This window comes from Dreissena polymorpha, chromosome 1 (genome assembly GCF_020536995.1).
Source record: "Dreissena polymorpha isolate Duluth1 chromosome 1, UMN_Dpol_1.0, whole genome shotgun sequence".
Classification (NCBI taxonomy): Eukaryota; Metazoa; Mollusca; class Bivalvia; order Myida; family Dreissenidae; genus Dreissena; species Dreissena polymorpha.
The window spans coordinates 27,479,043-27,505,136 of NC_068355.1; the positions used below are offsets into that span (position 1 = coordinate 27,479,043).

The 26,094-nt window shown below is 34.2% G+C and overlaps 1 protein-coding gene across 1 annotated transcript; it reads right to left on the reverse strand.

The window, feature by feature from the left end:
- Positions 1-447: 447 nt before the first annotated feature.
- Positions 448-14,039, reverse strand: LOC127857617 (uncharacterized). Its single transcript, XM_052394501.1, has 2 exons — positions 13,489-14,039; positions 448-1,474 (listed from the first exon to the last, which is right to left on the reverse strand). Exons 1-2 carry the CDS (start codon positions 13,824-13,826, stop codon positions 448-450), a joined length of 1,365 nt encoding a protein of 454 aa, XP_052250461.1. The 5' UTR covers positions 13,827-14,039.
- Between the last annotated feature and the right edge of the window lie 12,055 nt (positions 14,040-26,094).

The window sequence follows — 26,094 nt, forward strand, 5'->3', positions numbered from 1 at the left end:
TAAATGTTGGGAATCAATTGAATAATGCAACAGGCACCGTTTTAAAAGCAGAAAGCTAAATTATCAGTGGTGCTTAACTTTTACTGATGAAGAGCTTTTGGTTGCAAAGTTATATGGCAATACAGCATTAAAATACTAATGCACACAAACTAGTATATAAGTATATCAATCAATAAAGAAATAACTGTATATGTAAATTGAAATGAGCAGTAAATATTACGATTTCAGAGATCCGAGATGCATAACTTGTTTTCGTTTGGTTCGTTTACTTGTTACCCGATACCTACTTGAATGCGAGACAACTCTTGTTTGCCCTTAGTTTGGAAAAGACCGAATATTTGTTGTTAGAAAAAAATCGGTCCATTTAGTCAATAACAAAATTCCCCAATGTGCCATTTTATTGATTTTAAAAATATCAATTTGACCAGACTCTTTTTCCTCAAATACCTAGAAAATCTCTGTACATATCACACATGTTATTAGGATGAATCCACCATGATTCTTACCTGTTACATTAGCTGATGTATCTTGATAGAGTCTGCAGACCAGTTTGCCACTCGATTTGTACTTGTACAGAGCATTACCAGAGCAGGTATATAGGTCACCCTGGTGGTGTGCAATACCACAACATCTATGTTGTAAGTTAAGCTTCCTGCCTTTGGCGAGTTGGCTCTGGCTTACTGTGATAAACTGGACCTCGTGCACAGCCACTGCAACCTCAGTGGGTGTGATAAGACACATGTCCTGTATGAGTCCACCCCTGAAATCCAAGTGGCTCACCACCTGGTACTGCTGGTTTAGAAGCTTGACTTTATTATTGTCAGAGTCTGAAACCAGGACCTGTCCATTTGGGAGAGCACATACTGCTGTGATCCGGCATGTGTTTGAATCACTTGGCATTTTCACATTGTGCACGGACTTCCCATTCAAAGTGAAAACATGGTTTGGAAAGTTCTCTTTTATTAAAATATCAGACTGTTGTATATTTTCCAGACATTTTTTACTGGCAATAAAAGAGAGTTCAGGTTTACCCAGTACTTTCGGTATGGCTACATGGAGATGGAACAATTCATAGTGAAGCCTGATGCAGCTGTTTCTCACAACCTTGATAGGAGCTTGTTTCAGGTTTAGCTCTTTTTTCTTCTCCTTAATAGTGCTTTTCTCAAAATCTGCTAATAAATATTTGATTTCCTCACGCATTTCACTTATAGGGTATTGCATATGTTCATGTGTTGTATTAACTGTGCTGGTTTCACATTCGCGTAAATACGATACTATATTCACACGCAAACCATCCACAATAAGCCTCTCATGTTCTTTGTATGAAACCTTAAGAGACATCATTATGTTCTCCTGGTACGCCTGACATTGTTTCATTTGTGAAAGAGTATTTTCCGTTCTGACAGACAGGTTCTTAAAGTTGGTTGACTTCCCTCTGGCAGCCTGAGGTAATGGAGTTACTTGTAAGCATAGTCTGAAAAACAACCACATAGGAGACAGTAAGTGATTGAATAGAAATCAAATGACCAATAACCAACTGTTTACCCCGAAACAATATTAATTATAATATAAATTTAAAGGGGCATTTTAACAAAGGCAAAAGCGTTCTTAAGTTATCATCTGGAAACAATTTTACTGTTTCGGGTCACCATGACCTTGACCTTTGACATAGTGACCTGAAAATCAATAGGGGTCATCTGTGAGTCATGATCAATGTACCTATGAAGTTTCATGATCCTAGGCGTAAGCGTTCTTGAATTATCATCCGGAAACCATTTAACTATTTCGGGTCACCGTGACCTTGACCTTTGACCTAGTGACCTCAAAATCAATAGGGGTCATCTGCAAGTCATGTTCAATCTACCAATGAAGTTTCGTGATCCTAGGCATATGAGTTCTTGAGTTATCATCCGCAAACCATTTTACTATTTCGGGTCACCGAGACCTTGACCTTTGACCTAGTGACCTGAAAATCAACAGGGGTCATCTGCGAGTCATGATCTAGCTACCTATGAAGTTTCATAATCCTAGGCATATGCGTTCTTCAGTTATCATCCGGAAACCATTTTACTATTTCGGGTCACCGTGACCTTGAACTTTGACCTACTGACCTAAAAATAAATAGGGGTCATTTGCAAGTCATGATCTATCTACCTATGAAGTTTCATGATCCTAGGCATATGCGTTCTTGAGTTATCATCCGGAAACCATTTTACTATTTTGAGTCACCGTGACCTTGACCTAGTGACCTCAAAATCAATAGGGGTCATCTGCGAGTCATGATCAATGTACCTATGAAGTTTTATGATCCTAGGCCCAAGCGTTCTTGAGTTATCATCCGGAAACCACCTGGTGGACGGACCGACCGACAGACCGACCGACAGACATGTGCAAAGCAATATACCCCCTCTTCTTCAAAGGGGGGCATAAAAATGTATCTATCTACTGTGTGTTTGGGAAATAATGCAAACCGCATTGAACAACAAATTGTGCATTTATTCATTATACTGATATTACAACTCTTTAATAATGTCATTACTAGAATGCATGTGTATAACATAAAGTTATGTATATTTAACTCATCATTATTATACTGATTAAAGTGCCACAGGACAAAGTGTGTTTATATTAAGACATTCAGTCTTTTCAGTGTTTCAAATTGAAATAATTCTTATGAAATGGCAATCTAAGTATAAAATAAAATATGTGTTTGCAAAAGCAGTTAATATGTGTTTTTTTCTATAATATTTTTCTTTCTTTTAAGGTTATAAATTATGAGAACTTAATTCCTCTTTACTAATTGCTTTCTTGCATAAATTGGCATCAGCTTCATTAATAAATAGATGAAGAATGATGTGGTAATTCATACTTATTGTTAAATACTGTAAAAATTAACAATGGACTAGCACATACACACATACACTCAACCATTTCAACACAAATCACAAGTATATTGACAAATATTGAAACTCCATTATTTTTAATCAAGAGATAAATTCTTATTACAGTCTAATGTAAAGCAATGGACAAATTTCAAGTGATTATTCAGAGTATAATTTGCCCCCTTGGTGCAAAAAGGTATCATATGACATTGAAATGAGAAGGCACATAGCAATCTTTGCACCAACAATTGATCTTGCATATAAACATGTTATCATTTATGAAACCATTTCTTTGAATATAATAGTTTCAAAATGTTTAGCTCCCATCATAATTGGTTGCATAATAGCCCACACTTGACTTTCTTCTGTTTATAAAGAATGTAGGCCTCATGTCATATAAGAATTAAAGATCAACATAGCATGAATAAAGAGGGCCATCATGGCCCTTAAGGGATAATCTGAGGTCCTGGACATGAATTGTGGAAGACTTCAACTGGTGGTCTTTTGTTTGACCCCACTAGAGTGTTAAGAATTTAGTTTGAGATTTGACTTGGTGACATTGTTTCTAGAGGCATGTTATAAACGGTCATACTCATACCAAGTTTCAATGAAATCGGCCAAAGCACTTCCAAGATATGGGTCCGGACACAAAAGTGCTGGACGGACAGACAGACGGACAACGCCAAAACAATATCCCTCCACCTATGGCGAGGGATAAAAAAAAATGTGCAATTAATGTTATCTACAAAGATGTCAACAAACCTTTACTTCAATTTTACCTAGTGATCTAGTTTTATATCCAACATGACCAGTTTTGAACTCCACTGATATCATTTAAACAAAATTTAATGTTATTACCAAGTTGCATAAAGATGGACTATACAAGTGTGTAATGTACTTCGTTCAAATGAATGATTTGTTTTTTACCAAAAACATGCATAATTATTGGCTGTTTGTATATACTTGTATTAAATATTTGTATAATTTTATGTCGCTTGATATGGTCTAAAATAAAAAAAGTATGTTTGCTCTGATAGACCATGAATATGTTTAAGTGATTACATATTTATATTGTATTGGTCTGTAAAATATGGTTGCTCAGGGCTCAATGTCTGATACTCTTCTTGAGCTTTCAGGAAGAATGCAATCTGGCTAAGATTTTAATTGGATAATGTTACTAAGTTTCATTAGACAATAAATGTGGTCTTTAAGTGTTCACATGCTTTTTTTATTTTATCTAACAAACTATTTGTTTAAACCATACACAACCCAGTTTAAAATGCATCGGGTATATCATTCTGACAAAAAGTTTCATAAAAAAAACTGGGCAATTTTTTGGTCCTCTAGAGTGTTCACAAGATTGTTCTTTCATGTAACCTAGTTTTTACCTCACATGGCCAGACTTGAAATGTGGCTGACATATCATTAGGACAAAATGTTTTGAATGAATTTTATGAAGATTTTCCACTAAATTCCGTCCTTGGGTGTTCAAAAGGCAAATGTTGATAATGGACAAAGGATGACAAAGGACGACACAATTTTATCAAAATAGTTCACCATGGGAATGTTGTGCTCAGGTGAGCTTTTAATGTGACGTGTAGAGCATTTGCAAGGTATCACCATCAGCATGTAAGAAACATGTCCCTCTGTCCGGCATGTATTTAAAAAGCTGGAACTAGTTTTTAACTTAGTGGCTATATGAATAGAAAAAACTCTGAAAAAGTTTAATGAAGATCGGACAAACCAGACATTCCCAAAAGTATTTTAAGGTCACAGGATATGGGTCAAAGACATATATTTCCCGGTCTGGAAATTACATGAAAACTCAGATTTAAACTACAAATGTCAACAAACCGGCCACAAAATTATAATCAAAGCGCTGAAGGCAATAAAGTTGTTCTCTGTTGTCGTCCTTGATTAGCTTGTGTGCATTGCACAGGCTAATCAGTGTGCACATGCTAATCAGTATGCACAGGCTAATCAGTGTGCGCAGGCTAATCAGTATGCACAGGCTAATCAGTGTGCACAGGCTAATCAGTGTGCACAGGCTAATCAGAGTGCACAGGCTAATCAGTGTGCACATGCTAATCAGTGTGCACATGCTAATCAGTGTGCACATGCTAATCAGTGTGCACAGGCTAATCAGTGTGCACAGGCTAATCAGTGTGCACAGACTAATCAGTGTGCACATGCTAATCATTGTGCACATGCTAATCAGTGTGCACAGACTAATCAGTGTGCACATGCTAATCAGTGTGCACAGGCTAATCAGTGTGCACAGGCTAATCAGTGTGCACAGGCTAATCAGTGTGCACAGGCTAATCAGTGCACACAGGCTAATCAGTGCACACAGGCTAATCAGTGTACACAGGCTAATCAGTATGCACAGGGTAATCAGTGTGTACAGGCTAATCAGTGTGCACAGGCTAATCAGTGTAAAAATGCTAATCAGTGTGCACATGCTAATCAGTGTGCACAGGCTAATCAGTGTGCACAGGCTAATCAGTGTGTACAGGCTAATCAGTGTGCACAGGCTAATCAGTGTGCACAGGCTAATCAGTGTGCACAGGCTAATCAGTGTGCACAGGCTAATCAGTGAACATAGGCTAATCAGTGCACACAGGCTAATCAGTGTGTACAGGCTAATCAGTGCACACAGGCTAATCAGTGTACACAGGCTAATCTTATTTGACATGCATTTAACCCTGTTTTCTATGCAAGCAGCCAATATGTAAAAACAGATTTAAATGATAAACACTAGACAGGCCAATGTTGTCTTACAACCTGGTAAATACACTCACTGAGTAGTAGAGCAGACGCTCCTATTGCTTCGTCGTCTGCAGTGCAGACGGGCAGCGGTAATCGTTCCTAGCATAGAGAGTTACGGTTCTTATCATAGCTAAGGCTTCTAAGCACATACAGATTTGCAAAACAAGGTCTGTAAATGACTCGACCAATCTAACGCGACCAACTAAAAATCGATGAAAAGGCACTATTGACGTATATTTAATGTACACAAACTGTTAATACAAAGTTCCATGAATATTGGGCAAGACATGTGGCGCCTCTATAGTGTTCATATGCAAATTGTTGATAACAGACAACAAACAACCATCATAAAGAAACAAAACTGAGAAAAGGTCACGATGAGAAGGTTAAAAATGCAGGCTAAAACAAGCAAACATCAAGTGTGAACTATCCTCCATAAATAGAGTAAAGGAACATATGCATGAGACATTATACAGGCAAGTTGATTAAAGCCTTAAGGTATTGCTATACTATATACTACATTTGTTGCTGAAATGTTGCCAATGTCTTGTAATCCATATGCTTGAACTTTAAAATGTTATTTCAAACAAACACAAATTAACAAATTAAAGCTCAAGAAAAAATTGCACACAAGAAATGATTTTGAAAACCTTATATAACTTACTAATAGAATAATCCAAACAAATTAACATGGATGATGGTAATTGCACAATCGTGATACATCGGCTATCTCGGATTCCTCCGTAAGATAGGCCTCGTGGCTAACGGTCGCCATCTTGCCTTGTATTACTACTTTACTACCCAAAAGGTTATCAGTCTATTGTTATGAGGCTTTAAACGATGCGCGTTGAACTAGCGCCAAACTTTTTATCGAAACTTTGATATTAAGAGCCCTATTAAAGTTCATTTGTGTTGCATTTTGACCTATTATCCAAATGATTTACTTTTCTATTATTATTTAATCAACATATTTTCCATTTTTTAAGATGCAATTACAAAACCAACCAAACCCGAAAGTGAAACTGTATGCATTACGTTACGCTATGTAAACATTAAATATATGTTCAGTTTGAGGAAGCGAATCGATCAGAGACGATAGAATATGCATGCAATACAGACTAGACTATCATTGCCGATTGTAGTACTGGCTAAAAAATACCTTTGATGACAGGTCATGTATGAAACGTTAATCAAAATAGTGACCATAAATCACTACAAATGTCTGGGTTGGTCATTAATATAATTAATGCACGTTTCTGATATAATTAGCTGCATCTGGTTGTAAATACCATGAAATTGATAAATTAAAACGTTTTTTCATAAATTAACATTTCATGTGTTATTATTATCATTTAGGTAATTTAGAATCATATCATTATCATCATTTACTATTCTTAAAATTGAAAAAAGCTTATATTATCATTATTACTTTAAATTAGAATTTTTAAATTTTACTCATTATTTTAATAAATTTCCACATTTGCTTGATTCAAAATAAAATGTATGAATAAGGGTTTCAGTTTTTATTTTTAACCTATTTTTAGTTCCATTAAATTTAAAGTACTAACTACGTACATGTATTTGAAATGCTCTTGAGTTCGTTTCCTGGGCCTAGAACCAGTACTTTGGTGTCTCTTGGAGATTTCTTAATGCTCCCACACTGGGGATCAAACCAGTGACCTCCAAATCATTAGGTGGACACCACATCCGTTACACATCAGCGACCTTTAATTATTTTAGTATTGAAGCATTACATAATATAATGTTGCTACATAATTTTGGAAAATGATTTATGTGCAGTACTAAATAAATCTAAATGCATACAATTTTAATTGTGTATATTGTGTGATTATTAGTTACAAATTCACTTTTAACAGGTATACTGGTATACAGGGAAAAGTCTCGATTTTTTACTATATTCTATATATACTAACGTTAGTATATATAGTATATAGTAACAAGAGCTGTCACAATATGATGACTTATGCCCCATATAAACGCTTGATAGAAGTTATGAGCTTTTTTCGAAACCTAAACGCAGATTTCGAAACCTAAACGCGGACCCTAAGTTCAAGGTCAAGGTCACAGGGGTCAAAATTTGTGTGCGTTTGGAAAGGCCTTGTCCATAGACACATGCATACCAAATATGACCGTTATATCTCATGGGACATAGAAGTATTGAGCATTTTTCAAAACCTAAACGCAGATTTCAAAACCTAAACGCGGACCCTAACTTCAAGGTCAAGGTCACAGGGGTAAAAAATTGTGTGCGTATGGAAAGGCCTTGTCCATATACACATGCATACCAAATATGAAGGTTATATCTCAAGGGAAATAGAAGTTATAACATTTTTAGAAATCTAAACGCAGATTTCAAAACCTAAACGCGGACCCTAAGTTCAAGGTCAAGGTCACAGGGGTAAAATTTGTGAACGTATGGAAAGGCCTTGTCCATATACACATGCATACCAAATATGAAGGTTATATCTCAAGGGACATAGAAGTTATGAGCATATTTCGAAACCTAAACGCAAAGTGTGACGGAAAGACGGACAGACAGACAGACGGACAGTCCGATCACTATATGCCCCCTTTAATTCGAAGGAGGGCATAAAAAATCGAGACTTTCCCTGTGTACTGGATTATGAAAGACTGATAAGCATAAAATTGACAACTCATCTCCCCAATGATACATGTACTTTGGTGTGGCTCATTCTCAGAACAAACCCACAGTCAGTGAGAAAACTACAGTGTAAAAAGACCACTAAAGTGTTACAATTATGGCTGACCAAGCAAATGTTATCATATAAAACAAAGAAAACTTCCAGTTCAATATAGATGTTATACCAATTATGGCATTGACCAACACAGAACATAATTCTAAGGGTGAATTTCCCAAAATTGACTGTTACAATTGGATACTGTTTTAATCTTCACTCTACTTTGTCTGAAAATAAAAGTCTTAAATGATGTAATAGAAACATACATATTTAATTTTCAGTTTACCAGTATATATATACATATATTATAATATATTTTATCAATGGTCAATAAATTTTAGTTTAACTAATATACATGTATATACACATGTTTATGCTTTGATTTGTTTCTATTGAAGCCAAATTAATATCCCATTTCATAAATTAATATCACAGCAGTATTCCTTGTTTGTCTGCAAGTACTGCAGAAATTAGGGATAATTAGTTTACTGACTCAGCCTTAATCTTAATATATTATAATTGTTAAAACAGATTTGGATGTTTATAATACAATTGAAGATGCATCAAGATTAAAAAATGATACATGTATAAATTAATGAAGAATCAATAAAAATCATAAACTGTGCAATTTTTTTTCATTGTGTGAAAGGATATGAAGTAACTATGTGTTTTTGAAATATGATTTATGTGAATTTTAATAAATATATAAATATTTTGTGAATTTTTCAGATAAAACAGTTAATTACATATTAAGAATGTATTATATTAATATTCATTCGATTTTTTAGTACAAAAAGCACTTATCTGGCATTTGTATTTATAGTAATTGCATATTTTATCATTCTGACAGCATTTATAAACTGTGTTCATGCAAGCATGGACACGGTTTCATTGTTTGAGTATTTAAAAAATCAAATTAAAAATTTAGTTTTGATGTAAAATCAGTTTTCATATGCAAGTGTCTATTTCACTTATAAATTAAAACAGCATATTATACATTATTGAAAATATTATTTCAAGCTTGATGTCATATTCCAACTTTGCATAGTGTAGTTAATCGAACATTGTATTGAACTGTATGGGACGCTATATTTTTTAAGAAATGTATGTTGTATTTACTAGTATACACAATGCATTATTTCTACCACAAGTAGACCATATAAGGCCTACTGCTACTAAATAGGCACTGGTATGAATTTGACACTGTATTTGATGCACATACAAAACTTCAAATATTAATACACAGTATTTTTCCAAGGTTTTGTACGACGTTTTTTGCAAAAGAGTGTCTTAATGCATTTGAAAATATACTTAAAACAAACTTAAAATGATTTTAACATACCTTTTTCCTGGTAAAGTGTATTTTGGATGATAAAAATACACTTGAAGAGTATTAATGCTGGAAAAATGCAGAAAAAAACAACATTTTTTCTGTTAGAAGTGTATCTTGTCTGCATTTTTAAGTGTATTAAATGCACATTAAATGCAGATAAATAAAAAAGCCAATACTGTTACATGTAATGGACATTAAATACACTTTTTTCATGTAATTAAATGCTTTAGTGAATTGAAATAATCTTTTAATAGCGTTTTAACAATTTATAATACCTTTTTATATAAATTTTATTTTGAAATGTGACACTTAAATGATTTTTGCACCACTATTTAGATATATAATTTGTGCTCATATGCTTTATCATTACACTATATAATATAATTTGTTGTATGAAAATTACCCATACAATTCATGTGAAAGCTTATGAGATAAATAGCAGAGTTCTACACCCTGCTCCTTTTTACATGACTTGATGGTATTTAGTCCCCAATTTTACATGGCCAAGGGCAAATGTGCAGATTTGACAAAACAGGCTTAACTGGGATCCCATAGGCAGACTTTCATCTTACTTGTATTTTAAGGGGCCTTTTCACGTTTTGGTACATTGACCAAATTTTAAACAGTTGTTTCAGATTCGCAAATTTTCGATTTAGTTATGATATTTATGAGGAAACAGTAATACTTAACATTTACCATGCTCTAATATAGCTATTACATGCATCTTTTGACAATTTAAAAACTTGAAAATTATAAAGCGTTGCAACGCGAAACAATTGAATAATTTGGAGAGTTCTGTTTTGTGTTATATTTTGTGAAACTACGAGGATTACTTTTATATAGTAATAAAATACATGGTGCATTGTATGCGGAAGGTTGGGCGAGGGGTCTAAGTACGTGACATTTTACGCCAGAACTCCAGGGGTCAGTGGTTCAAGCCCTGTTGAGGGTTACTTTTTTTTCTTTTTTGAATTTTATTCTTAATTTTTTACTGGAGCTTTTTAGAGCAAATGTTTACATTTATCAATAGAAAGCATTTGATGACAAACTACAAAACATGCCAAAATCTGTGAAAAGGCTCCTTTAATTTAATTCATGATCGGAATTGCTATTTGGAAAATCTTCAGTGGTCACAGTATTCAACTGAATTTTTTCACTTTGTAGTGATTATATTTTCATTATTTACCAGACAACATCTCTCTTCAAAAGTTTAACATGATTGCTTTGTTAATTTAGAAACAAGATCAATAACATAAATAACATAAAATTAAAAAATGTGTAATAGTAAAAATGGCAGCAAAAAAGCACTAGATTATGTGCCTTTAATCTGAGATGATATGGTGATGTATTGGAATTTCTCATAAATAATGTGTCCCATAGTTGTAACTTGTATAATTGTATAGTCGCATGCATGAGTGGTGTCAATGTCACAATACCAATTAAAGCCTATAATTTACTAAAATAATGTGAAGTTTGATGTGTGGTTTTTTTGTCAAGATTTGTTATATATAACATATATATATATATATATTGTTGAAAAGTTAACATGCAATAAAGTTACTGTAATTAAGTGACAGTAAGTTTTACTGATTTGATTGGATGCATATGCAGATATATCATGGTTTGTGCAGAGGACAGTAGCAAAAAAACAATTAAGTGCTTTATCCATAGGATGACATATGCCAGCGATAAACGCTTTGATAGAAGTTATGAGCATTTTTCGAAACCTAAACGCATTTTTCAAAACCTAAACGCGGACCCTAAGTTTAAGATCAAGGTCAAAGGGGTCAACATTTGTGTGCGTATGGAAAGGCCTTGTCCATATACACATGCATACCAAATATGAATATTTCATCTGAAGCGACATAGAAGTTATGAGCATTTTTGGAAACCAAAACGCTAAGTGTGACGGACAGACAGACAGACAGACGGACAGTGCGATCATTATATGCCCTCCTTCGGGGGCATAAACATGTGTTTCACATTGTTTTGGTAAATTAGAAATGTAGTTATTAAAAAAAACAGAATCATCAATTATTATTGTTATTGATTATAAAGTGTTGCTGGCATATTGGATGTGTTCATCTAGCTATTAGAACGTCCCTTTTTTATTCCCACTGGCACTAAGTGAGGGTTCTCAAAATCTTTAAACAAAATGAATAAGTACAGATAGGATCGAGAAAACCTTGTTGATAGGGGGGCTAAACACCTGAAATCAAAGCGAACCAGGTTAAAGGCAGAGGTCAAATAAATCAGAGGCAGCATGAGCCTGCTATAATCTGAACAAGTATTACTCAGGAAACTGGCTTTAGTGTCTTACTAAGCTTTAGAATTTAAGTTTCAGTGCAATCTATCTAAAATAAATTGGTTAAAATATATGATAATTTGTAAAAAAATAAACATTCTGCACAAATTCAATTATTTACTTTACCTGTGTGCAGGAATTATTTCAGTGTTGATGGTTTGTGAACTATGTCAAAAGCACCATAGCTATGAAACACGTGTATTTGTAATATTGCAATGTTCCACAGAAATGATGCTGATGATAATTCTACACGATGATGAATTATTAGATATATTTCTAAATTCCATTTCCACCAACAATTCCACTACCAGTTCAAATGCGTTCGTAGATCTACACAGTTGAACATAACACTATTCCATTCAACAACCGTGACACATGTACTCAATTTTTCAAATTTTCGCAATTAAAATTGACTTCTACTGTTTATATTGTTGTTGTTGTACTTTTGAAAGTAGTTCGTAAGATGGCGACCATTAACCCAGAGATTGATTTATGGAATAAATCGTCTGCTGATCCAGAGTGGGTAATTGCACAGAGGCGTCGAAGCTGGGGCGGCTGGGGCAGCGACCGCCGCCCCAATAGTTTCCGCAAAAATGAAAATATATCAAAGACATTTTTTAAAAATCATTTCAATACACATATATTTGAAAATATCTTTTCCACAAAACAAGGTAATCATGCTTTCGCGGTTATGACACGTGTATTGTTGATTGTCATCACCCGCCCGCGGAAATGTACGTGTCAATTATGTTGTTACCGGGGGTAATTAATAGGTCTCTTTTATAACAATAATCCCTTAATTATTGAGTAATTAAACCTGGGAATCATAATTGTTGGTATGATCTAAGCCTTTGCTTCTTTCCATTAATATAAAGGAAAGTATGACATGAAACAAATGTGCCGATATTCAATAGTCCTTAATAATCACAAAATTAAAGATACCTCAAGATACCTAAATTAATTGTAATAACTCAAAGTAATTCTTTAATTTTTAAAACTTATTTAATGTTTTTTACCACTTTTTGTGTCATTTCAATATGTGTATTCCAAACCAACAAACGAATTTCTAATTTCTAAAACGGAATTTCGGCACAAAAAAATCCTGAAGAACAGTCTTTCAACCCACATGATACCTATTGTTGTGTTGCCTGCTACAAAGTACAAACTGCGACATATAGTGATCACTTCTCCATCGTGTGTCTGTCTGTCACAAATTTTGTCACTGAGAAAATGCCTGCAATAGATGTGTATAAGGTCAGGTATCAGGCATAGCAACGCACCAAAATGCGCCATTTGATGCTAAAATTTGAAAAAAATTCCGGGGTACGCCAGACCCCCACCAACGGGAGGGGGATACCCTCGCCCATACCCACCCCATCCGCTGCCCCAAATTGTTAATGTGCTTCCGACGCCCCTGTTGCATACAGGTAATACAATGCAATAATTTATACTGATATAAAATAAGTAATAATAAGCTACCTGTGATTAAGCTCAAAACATTTAGAGCAGCACAGCTGACTGTGGTCTGCGCAGTACATTGTTATTTGTTCACTCTTGTGTATGACGCATGTTAAAAGAGAAGTCTCCATCTTCTTAGAAAGTGGCCACTTCATTATTTTATCCTTTCCATAAGGAGATTTTTTGAAAAACAACCAACCATGCTGTCTGTGGGAGTTTATACATCTTCTGCAGAAGTATTTAAGACATGTTTTACAGTAAAAATCTGCATCTATTTCTACAGATCGTTCTTTCTCGCAGATTGTACAACAATAATATTTAACAAAATCATAATTTCTTGAAATTCCAGATGTCGCCATTTTGATAATTCACTTTCAACAAACAAGATTTTACAAACTAAAATCAATTGACATATTTATGTCCAAGCGTGTGTACACTAAATATCCCAGAAAACACACACACACAATGTTATTAAACACAGACAAGTTTTAATAAATTTCGAACTGAACAGCAACCAAGTTAACCGTCAAATGGCGATTGTATTATAGGAGTAAACAGTGTAACTATGTATACTGTCACCTGACTATTGGGTACTGAGTGTATTGATTACTTTAAACTGCAAAAAACAAGCTTTGTAGATAAACACTTTAAACCAGATTGTTTAACACACCACATTTTTAATTGCTCTAATACCTGCCATGTTATGATAATATAATTATAATGATAATACAGAAGCTTGTTACATAAACAAATTTTATGACAATATATTAGATACTTTTCCTCAAACAGCATTTAAAACTAACAAGTAATACTTGGCCATTTAAATGCAATTGCACTAATTGACTAGTGTGAATATTGCAAAAGCCTGAGTGATACATCTTCTGTTTTAAACACATGAATGAATACCGTAAAACGTTGTGTATAACGCGCATTTATGTATAACGCGCATCTACTTTTTAAAGCTAAAAAATCGGGAAAAAAAGTTTTTGAAGCAAAAAAATCGGGGGAAAAATTCCGTACCGCAGGCTAACTGAAAATCGTTATATTTACATTGCCGATCTTACGTATTCTTTTATTGCTTCAATTATAAATTATTTTAAGACGATAACGATACAACTAGTTGGTGTTTTTTTTTTAAATCATATTATGCGTAAAAATAAATGTTTGGATTTAAATGAATTATGCATGAAATGCACACTTTCCACGAGGATACCATCAAGGTTTTCATCATATGTCTCCGAAGTAACTGTCCACGATTTTATCGTGGAGTACACATAACGGATGGATAACTAAGAAACTGACATTATTGATTGGTATTGTCATCTGGTTATTCATGCATGACTAATTCACAACCGCGCGTTTTATTTACAATGCCGATATCATGCGTTCTTTTCGAGTGTCTAAAATTGATAGGGGACTTTAACGACTCAAACTTCTCAACACCATCACGACTTTACCGGCGATAAACAAACAATGGAGGTGTGAAGCCGTTTGCCGGTTCGCATGTTTTGATAATAGCCCAGCTACACAAAACTTGACAGGTGACGCAAATTGCTCAATAATCACATCCTCAATCTTGACAAGACGTATGAAAACGTGTAAACAAACACAGCATCAATTTTATTAACACATTTGAAAAGCAAGAAAAATAATCTTAAATATATCGGGAAATACCTTGCCAACATACTATTGTAAATCGACAAGTGCCCCCAAATAAATTGTGTAACCCTAGTACAGTAGGGTATAATATTGTGGGAAAAGTAAACAATAACATTTAAATAAAAATGGCTTCCTCGTTTTTCATTCTCTTCTTCAAATTTATTTGATTTCAATGCTCTGTACGTACCTGAAAAAGATAGAAAATATATATGTTAACTTTATAATGTTTGTTCATCTTATTCAGATCGTCAATATAACACTATTATCAACATAGTTACAGTTAAAACACCGGAAAACAGAATGATGCGAATTACCGCTACTGGGTAACTGACAGCGAAAAAATGTCTTGGCATGGCTGTAGTTGTGCATAACGCGCATCAAGTTTTTAAAATGAAATTTTGGGGTAAAAAAGTGCGCCTTATACACAACTTTTTACGGTAACATTGACAACAAATGTGTTGGATGCATTCATTATTAGTTTTGGATGGGTCGTTGAGCCTGAGCTACTGAGAAAGTTGTGACCTTAATATTTTGTTAAACAATTAACATACTTGAAAGCTTTTCATAAATATGTCCAACTGTTGTGTTTTTATTTTATTTTATTATATGGTTCCACTGATTAAGTCATTTAAAATATGGTACAGACAATAACTACCATTTAATAAAAATCTTGAAGCAGTCAATTACTTACTACAAACATTCATTATTATAGCTTGGGTGAACCCAATTCTCTTAAATCTATATACATTTTGTTGATGTGAATGTCAACTTACATTGGCAAAATGTTGAGTAGCAATCTTCAAATTAGTTACAGTCCCAATCTAGGAGTGGATTAACAATGTCATTAAGGTACGCGTGACGTTTATACTAAATTAATTAATTTATAAACTTTTGTTAAAGCTGCAATTGTGTTATCAACTTATCCTACAAAACAGTTTCAGTTGCAATGTCTATTTTAATATCCCAATTGTGTGCCTTGTTAAATTACAATTGTGTTTGATCATTTTGTTTATTTCTTAGTCACTTTATGATGCTAATTATGTGTTGCTCATGGCAAGCCTCGCCATGTAATCCTTTCTTTAACGCATCGGACAAATTCCAGTACTCAATGATACTTACAGTGTACATAGTATTCTGTATTTTGAAAAACCACACACTGCATAAAATGCAGGCATTTGTATTGATGGTATTTAAAGTCACTATTACGCTCACCAATACATACGGCTACTGTATTATGCTATATAAAAAATATTCGACAACAAGTAGTACCATACGATGGTTAATTACAATAGGAAGACCCTAAAAACAAGTAACATTGATGTAAAAACGTTATATTACAAGCATTTGGCAAGTTTTAAGCATCTAAATATCGTTCCACGATGTAATCTACTTTCGCTTTCGAGTCAGGATCGGATTCATTCGTGTTGCGTTCATTTGCATAATTTATACAAGCCATTTTCGCATTCGCTAAGCTCCAGTTACCCAGAATTTATTTTGATTTCACAAAATGATTTTTCATGAGAGCTACGTCATGCTTCCGACGCTTACCGTATCCAATCTCGTGTTCGCCCGTAATTGTTCGGATATTTCACGGGAGATATAAATGGAATTATTTGTGACCACAAAAAAATAAAAACAAGCATTTTGTATCTCGTTAAATCAATTCTACCAGACAACATCTAACGTTGAAATTTTGCATTTTGCTAAAAGGAACATTGATTTTTTTATGGGTTAGCTTTATTTAACGAAATATTCGATATTTTTGAGCGTGATTGTTACTTTAAACAGAATAAATTTGTCCTAGTTCATTGTCACAGTCTGACAAGAAACTAACAAAAAGCTTAAATAGAGATAATATTTTAATTAAATTTCAACATTTCACGAAGTTGTTGTTTAGAATAAAGTATAGTCATTTGTAGCCGTTTCTTTAGCTCCTATTTTCCTTAGGTCAATTTTCTAACATTTCAACCAATCAAATGCCCCAAAATTATAAACATCGGAACTACAGTGCTAAATTGACGTCATCGAACGGGGAACTCCCGGGATGAAAACAACTGTTTTACACGAAGAATGCTGATGCGTTGTTCGAAATATAGTCACAATTAATACAGAGAAGAATTTTAGAATATTTAAAAGCCGTAAATTTGATCATTTTTATATATTGTATCATTATGAACAATCAGCAGACGCTGGTTATTTACTTTGAAAATTTCCAGTTCCGGTTTCCGGTTCAGATATTGCACGCGCAGATAAAGAACAACCTGTAGATCAACCGTCAAATATATGTGTTAACGTACATGTAATGCTCGCTTCTAGACAGTCTACGGATCAACCGAAGGACCTACCAACGAAAATAAAAAAAAACTCTTATAAAATTGGGAGCCCTAAGGACCTTAGAATCAACCAAAAGCAAAAGAACTCTTCTAAAATTGGGAGCACACTCTTTTTGGTTTGTTGATTTTGTGCAATAATAGTTCAGTCATGTTCAGTGTTAAGACCTACACTCGCACTTTCCTGGGATGAGCTGGTTTACCATTGAACAGTTTACCAGTGCCAAGTTCACATACCAATGCCAGTATCTGACAACTGTTATGGTTGCATCAGAGCTTGGGTTAGAATGACTATAGAACAATATGGGCTGGCAATACTTAACGGATCTGTAGACAGTAAGGCAGATGCGCAGGCTGGAATGCAGCTTTGCTGGTCGCTTCTGTTCAAAGACACATTTCGCACGACACCGCTAATAAACATCACAAACTCACATTTTTGTAGTTCAAAAGGTTTCAGATTACGGTGCCAGGATGATTTCCTGTTACAAGCCCAGAGCTGTACCGTGTATAACTGACCTCATTACCCCTAGATCAATAAGTATCCACTGTTCTTTCTCTCAAAAACCAATATACATGTATACCTTTGCATGGTAACGATAATGGGTCAAAGAATTCTCAAGATATGTAGAAACAAATATACTGTGACAAACTCTTGTGACCTTGACCTTTGACCTGTAACCCTCAAAATTAATAGGTGCATTTTTGTTCTCACAAAATAATGTCATACCAATTTGCGTGGTTTTAGACAGACCACCTGACGGTCATGTGCAAAGCCATTCCTCAAAGCGACAATATTTTAGGCAATTAACAGGATTGATTTTAAACATTTTATGATATGAATTTCAATAAGAAGCAATTCAAGATTTATTTTGTAAAAAATACAATTTCACAAAAATGCCTTGAAAATCGTTCATAAAGGAATATTAATATGTTGATAAGGGTCAAATTCTTATTGGAGTGGATTACGAAGACAATAGGCAAATTACTTATTGAAAATACTTTAACTACAGTTTCTACAGTGAACTAAATGCAAAACCTTGTATACCAAATTTTACAGTAATTTGAACATTTCTTTTTTCATAAAAGGAATATGCAGGAGAGGACAATCTAATTTGCTAAGCTATTAAAATCTTGTCATGTGTATTGACTTGTTTTCAAACATTATTAAAACTTGTTGGGCCATAGAACATGTATTTTCTTTCCTATAATGTTATATCCATGTTTGTGTCAACTGAAAGGATCAGGCCCGTATCCAGGCCATGGGCCCAGGGGCCCAGGCCCCCCCCCCCAGCTGGCTGTATAACTACGATTTTTTTTTAAATAATCGGCCCACTGCAATTTTTTCTCTCGTGCAAGGGCTCACAGAACACTTTCCCTCAAAACAAAAGAGCAGCTATGTTTTATTGTCCCTGATAAACAAGGGGATTAAAGCTCGCCAATCAAGATAAGCCTCTAGGCAATGTTTTCTTATCGCCGTGTACACACATCCCCGATCAGTCCCCCATTGTGATCATGAATGCTTCATCTATCGATGGTTGATGTAACATGTATTTTGATAAGTGCAGAGAATGAAGGCAACTGCTACAGGAGGTCGTAGACTATGGTCTGATAATTGCTGACGCAGGTTTTTTTCCTTCTTTGAGAAGGCCTTAGACGTATTTTTCCCTTCTAAAAGTTTAATTGGTTTTTTTTTTGGAAACCTTTTATTGGGAATTTTTAGGTCCCAATATATACTTTTTGCATTGAGAATAGGGCCCTGAATTTCAACCGGAACAAAAACACTGACAAAGGTATTAAAACTGAGTATTTATAATTTTTGACAGGAAATCACTGAAAAAGACTACGAGAAGATAGTTAACATGTTTGTTTAAAAGAAAAACAGATTCATAAATTTGCCGAGCAACAGATAAGAATTTGGCAGAATTCAGTATTTAATATAATTGGGTACCGAGAATTGAATAATATCAACCTATTAATGGATCATTGGTTAAGAAATGAAAATTGAAACAACAAATCGATCTCATTATATAAGTTAACCTGATCTAGTGTAGAAAAATATTGTTAAATTGATTATTTAAGACTTTCATTATTTCCCCCAAAAATTAGGCGTTTCGCACAATTTTTTTCCTAAAAAATGGCAAGGTCTTTCGCAAAAAATCAGATTAAAAAAAACCTGTGAAGTTATTGATTTGTGAAAAAAATGGTGGAAGCAATACGAGAGTTGATGTGGATAATCGTCAGTTTTAACCTGTAAGTTTCTGAAATCTAAAGCTTTTAATATTGTTGTGAATTCACCCCAATGTTTAAAGCTTAAGACTTCCGAAATGTGCTGATTTACTTGTTATATTCCATTAATTCATATCACAAAATACGGTTTTTATAAGCATTTAAATTCACCTTTTAAAGTGCCAAATTAAAAAAAAGTATATAAATCACAGGTGTTGGGTGCGTGGCCAAGTCACTTTAACATAATCAATTTGTCATAAAACAACATTTTTTATCATATTGACCGAAAAAAAATTATTTTTTTTCGGATATGTTATATATGAACGTTCATATATATTACATATCAGAATTTTTTTATGTTTTTTTGGTCAATATGATAAAAAATGTTGTTTTATGACAAATTGATAGTGTTAAAGTGACTTGACCACGCGCCCAACACCTGTAATATATAAAGGGAGGGGGGACCCCTCCCAAACCCTCCTGGGTTAATAAATGGGCCCCCCAGTAAAAAAATCCTGTGATCGGCCCTGAGGATTACAGTAACTTAAAGCAGCATAAGGATAGACTTTCCTCTAAATATAGGCACTATTTAAGCACTGCATTTATAATCATTAATATCGTGTATTCCTCTTTTCAAGCTGAAATTTATCATTGAAAACAATGTTCTATTGATTAAATGGTTGAGACAAGAGAACCAAGAATGCCCTTGATCACTTACCTGTATAATAGGGTCAACTGTTTCATACAATCTCTATAGAGGACAAACATACCACATACATGTATCAAAGCTGTGTAGTTTGTGTGTGTTTTTTAAGTTGTTAAGCTATGCAATTCATTTTTAAAATATTTAAGTTCCCACATCAACAAGCATGGCCAATTTTCATCCAAGATAATTATTTTAACAAACTTGGTAGATGACCACTAAATGATGTTGCATGCCATATATAACTACTCTGACTTGGCCTTTAAAGATGAGTTGTAATCTTAGTCAAATATGTACATCTATATCGCTTATTTGTCACTTGATCATGGTCAGTTTTGAAACCTGGGGTTGTAACTGTAACATTTGCAAAAGTCTCTTTAATTGATGATCACCAGTGATTTTTGTATAGACAATTTTAAGTATGGTTCTCATATTACAGCCATTAAAACTATATAGTCTAAGGCCTAAATTGATTTGGCAGGTATGAAAGCAATTCAATCTATAAAAAATCTTATTCAAATTGCCTGACACTACACTCACACAAAGAGATTTGCAGAGCGATTATATCTAATAAATATATTACAATGTTCAGGTATTCACGGGTAGGGTAATCTGATTGTAGGAGCTATTGAAGCATGGGTACTGAAGAATTTTTTAAAGTTATAATTTGACCATAGAGGTATGATATTTCCACTATAATTATTCAAGTGTGTTATCAATTCAAATGATCAAATAAGCAATGTCAATTTTGTGTCATTAGTATAGTCAAGAGAAACATGCAAATAGATCTGTTATTCAGCTTTTAAAAATTGCTTTCACATTCCAACAGACCTAAGTTAAATTAATATACTCTATGGGCATTTCTTTTTTGCAAAATTCTTTTAAAGCTTTTGAGTTGGCCACAATTTATACATTATCTTATGCAACTACATTTCTTAATTTTATAATCAAACTTCAAAAATTTAAGATGTGTTTGTCAGAAACTCAATGCCCGCACCGCTTAGAAGCCATATATTTGACCTTTGACCTTAAATAATGACCTTGACCTGTCACCACTCAAAATGTGCAGCTCCATGAGATACACATGCATGCCAAATATCAAGTTGCTATCTTCAATATTGCAAAAGTTATGGGCAATGTTTAAGTTTTCGGACGGACCAACTGACTGACGGACTGATTGACGGACAGTTCAACTGCTATATGTCCACCCTATGGGGGGCCATAAAAACCATTTACTGCTACTGACATTAAATGATTGCGTTAACAATGATTTATTCATGTTAAGTTTTTTTATTTTCTAAAAAACAGCAAACTCAATCTTGAATGGCCTTGTAACAATGTTCACCGAGCAAGGACATACATAACAAGTAAATTTGTTAAATTGATATCCCCGCTAAATAAAGTTTGTTTATGGATGGGTGCTAATCTCTTGATATACAGTATAATCCTTAAACAAAATAATTAAGTGTAACGTTATTGTTTATAAGCAGTTTAATTTTCCTAATTTATATAAATAAACCCATGAGTTTCATGTTGAAATCTTGTAACATATCTGATATAAAGCCTTGACATGTTACTTGATACATGTACAACAACAACAAGGGGTCATAACTCTTATTTGAGAAAGTGTAAGGTTATGGTTCTCGTGCAAAACAATTCTCCTTATTGATTTATATATCCATGAACTTTCATGTCGAAATCTGTATCGTATCAAATGTTTTGACCTGAAAAAATGCATCATTAAAAAAGCAAGGGTCAATAACTCTTATTTAAGAAAGTGTAGGGTTATGGTTCTTATGCATAGCACTTCTCATTGATATCTACACACCCATGACGTATGATGCAAAATGTTGTACCATATTTGACATATAGTCCTGAACAATAACATCATTCATAAATAACAATGGGCAATAACTCTAGTTTAAGACAGTGAAGGGTTATGGTTATTGAACAAGGCATTTCTCCTTATTTATATATATACACCCATGAAAATTCATGTTGAAATCTTGAATTGTATGTGATCTATAACCATGAACATTTGCATCATACAAAAAGAAAAAACTTAAGGGCATTAACTTTTGTTCAAAAAGTGGAGGGCTATGGTTCTTGTACAAGGCATTTCTCCTGATCAATATATATCAGGGCCCTCTCTTGCTGCCAGGGGAAGCCACCCACATCCCTCATGAGAGGGAATTTTGCGTCATTTTTGGCGAAAAGGGGAATTTTAGAAGATCTTTTCACCAACCATTCAACACCTAAAATTGCTATATTTTAATGTGATTTATATAAATATACATTAAATCAAAGGTAAGTAGCATTATACCAGCTGGCAACATAGGTATAAACATTTGGAGAGGGAATTTTTAGCTGAAAAAGGGGAAAAAAGTATACTTTTTTCATGGGGGAAGCCACGGATATTCGGCGGTAAAAAGTGCAAAACGAGGGCCCTGTATATACACAAATGAAGTTTCATGTTGGACTATTGTACAGTACAGCCAAAGCGGCACAAACATAATCCGCGGCTAAGCCACGGCCAGATTATTAGTACGCAGCGGCCGAATCGTGTGTTGACGCGGCGTATCACCGTGGCACTCGGCTTCGATCCGCGCAACGACGCCGCGTCTGTAGTTAACCTAGTGTACTTTTGCGGAGTAAATCCGCCGCATACGTACGTGGCAGATTGAGTGCAAAGATATCCACCTACATGTACATACATGTATGTGTAGCGTAGAATTAATTTACTCGCAACTGTTAATGTTTCGTTCGATTATCATTATTAAATTTGTAATCCAAAACACACTTCCAAATTTTAATGCTAACGCGACATTTGGCAATTTCTAGCATCAAATAAACAGTGCTTAAATATCCTTTGTTTCATAAAAAGTGCGCGCGAAATTTATGCAGACATGTAGAACATCGTTTGGAAAGTTTGGGCGTATTTTGTGTTGTATAAATACATGAACATCACGTCATGCGTAAATTGTGTGTTCAGTGGAAAAAAAAACGCCCCGATTAGACTTTATTTCATCATCTCTATAAATAGTAAAAAATGCCAAAATGTATTTGATACTATAGGAAATATCGAGAATGTTTGTGTATCGTAAATATTTACCAGCATTTGCTTCAAAACTGGAATATACAGGATTATCGGGTAATTAGTAGCGATATTAACTATATAATATGAACAAAATAAAACGTGTTTATATACGCATATTCAAACAATAGTTATAATAAGCTGATAATTAACAAAACAACAAATACGAAGTCACCGTCTTGATTATTGATGAGGCTTCAAGCTGCTAATTTTCTCAGCTTAAATATAATAGCAAAATCAACATGCAATTAATTTATAAATCCACCATATGCAGGAGCCTTGACCACTAATGTATGTGCGAAAACATAATTACGTGACCTTGTTTATGTGTGAAATACATACACTACGGGCGGGAACAAACTTAATTGGCCAGACACATTAACTATGCTTACATGTATATGCTAATACAATCCGCGCACAATAAATGTATTATGATTTTAATTATTATTATAGTTGTTCTTTCAAAGTTTGTTAACTACATGTAACTAATAATTTTTAAAAGATTTTTTATTTCATGTTGCGCATCGACTCGGCATCATGTCGCGGATCGCGGCATGCCTTGGCGGACAGATGCGAAGTTTCGCGGCGAAATGCGACTTGCCGCCGCATACTGACGCGGCTTCAACGACTGACGCGGCATCAACTCGTTTCAGCTTGCCGCCGCGGATCGCAAAATACGTTTGTTCCGCTTTGGCTGTACTGTATGTAAGATATAGCCCTGATAAAACACATCATAAAAAAGGGCAATAACTCTTATTTAAGATAATGTAGGGTAATGGTTCTTGTGCATGACACTTCTTCTCATTGATATCTATACACACATGAAGTTTCATGTTGATATCTTGTTTTAAATTTCTGAGATTTACCCCTGAAAAGTTATTGACAGACGGACAGACTCACAGACTGAGGCACAAGCTTATTCTATATCCTTCCGCCATTTTTGGGGAATAATAAGTGAGTAATGACAAGTAACAAGAAGGAGTTGATTGTTTCAGAACAGATAAATACACTGTTTTGAGGTGGTGAAGTACAAAGGTTTAAACACATGTTAAAGTTCTACATGATAATAAGAATGTTAACCACAGACAAAAGTTTCTAAAATAGCATACAGATATTTCTCTAGAGTATTTAAAAAGGGTATTTTTCCAAAAGTATTCATACTTTATTAGTACATTTTATTTTAACCCAAATTATTAGTGTTCTTTCTCAGGTTACCATAATGGTGGAATTGCAGGGGAAGGGCTGGTTTATGTTGTTATGTGTGACGGATGTTTTTAAGCATTTTTTTTCTTTATTTTATAACTTTTCATATTACAAATGTTTTTGCTTATGAATAAATAAAAAGACGGCATTATTGCCAGATATTTCTCCTGCATAAAAGCCACTTTTAGTGTATTTTTGTTTTTAATTTGTAAACACTGTAACATACTGTAGATGTATTTTTACTGCTATAATATTTCCTTTAGTTCAATATATAGTGAACAACCTGTTAGTGTAGCTGTTTTTACAAATCAAGACTACCAGATCCGAGACATGTATAAGAATACATACATGTAAATAGGAGATTGTCAAAGTATTGATAAAAACCCTCAATGTTGCAAGTAAAAACAACTTAAAATAAATAAAAATCATCAAAATAAATTGCTACAAACCAAGAATTGCCCAAGGGTCATGATTTATTGAAACATAGTAGACAGCCGCTAAACAATGTTACATACGCCCCAGGGTCATGATTTATTGAAACATAGTAGACAGCCACTAAACCATGTTACATACGCCCCAGGATCATGATTTATTGAAACATAGGAGACAGCTACTAATACATGTTACATACGCCCCAGGGTCATGATTTATTGAAACATAGGAGACAGCCACTAATACATGTTACATACGCCCCAGGGTCATTATTTATTGAAACATTGGAGACAGCCACTAAACCATGTTACATATGCCCCAAGCAGGGTCATGATTTATTGAAACATAGGAGACAGCCACTAAACAATGTTACATATGCCCACTGGTCATGATTTATTGAAACATAGTAGACAGCCACTAAATAATGTTACATAAGCCCCAGGGTCATGATTTATTGAAACATTATAGACAGCCACTAAATCATGTTAAATAAGCCACAGGGGCATTATTTATTGAAGCATTATGCAGGGGTTTCACTGGTCCCAAAAACGTTGGCGCACTTGTTCAGGACGAGAACACCTTCTGTTAATCTGACCTTATCTTCAATGACATTGATTTAAAAAAATCTATAATTACCTATAATTACCTAAATTACAAGAAGGAACTTTATTAAGTCTTAATACCCTTTCTTTGTATATATATATGATAAACATCACAGGTGACCAAAATAATCAAATAATGTTATGTTTAGACAAGCTTAACTTTTAATTGACTTAAACGCAATAGTTTGCACTGACTATGAAGTCCTTTAAACACCACGGAGTGGTCCACAGCAACAGCAACGGTCTTCATTTTCTCCAGACATGTGATGAGCATGAACTTATGATCACAAACACTTTCTTGCCCCTTCACGCCCATTACCGAACGTCATGGATGCATCCTGGCTCAAAACACTGGCATCTTATTGACTACGTTATCTT

Excerpts from the sequence above, each read along its gene's own strand:
- LOC127857617 (XM_052394501.1), bottom strand. The coding sequence starts at position 13,826 with ATGGCGACATCTGGAATTTCAAGAAATTATGATTTTGTTAAATATTAT. Across the intron at positions 1,475-13,488 it reads TGTTTTGAGCTTAATCACAG|ACTATGCTTACAAGTAACTC; the intron begins GTAGCTTATTAT and ends GTTGTTTTTCAG.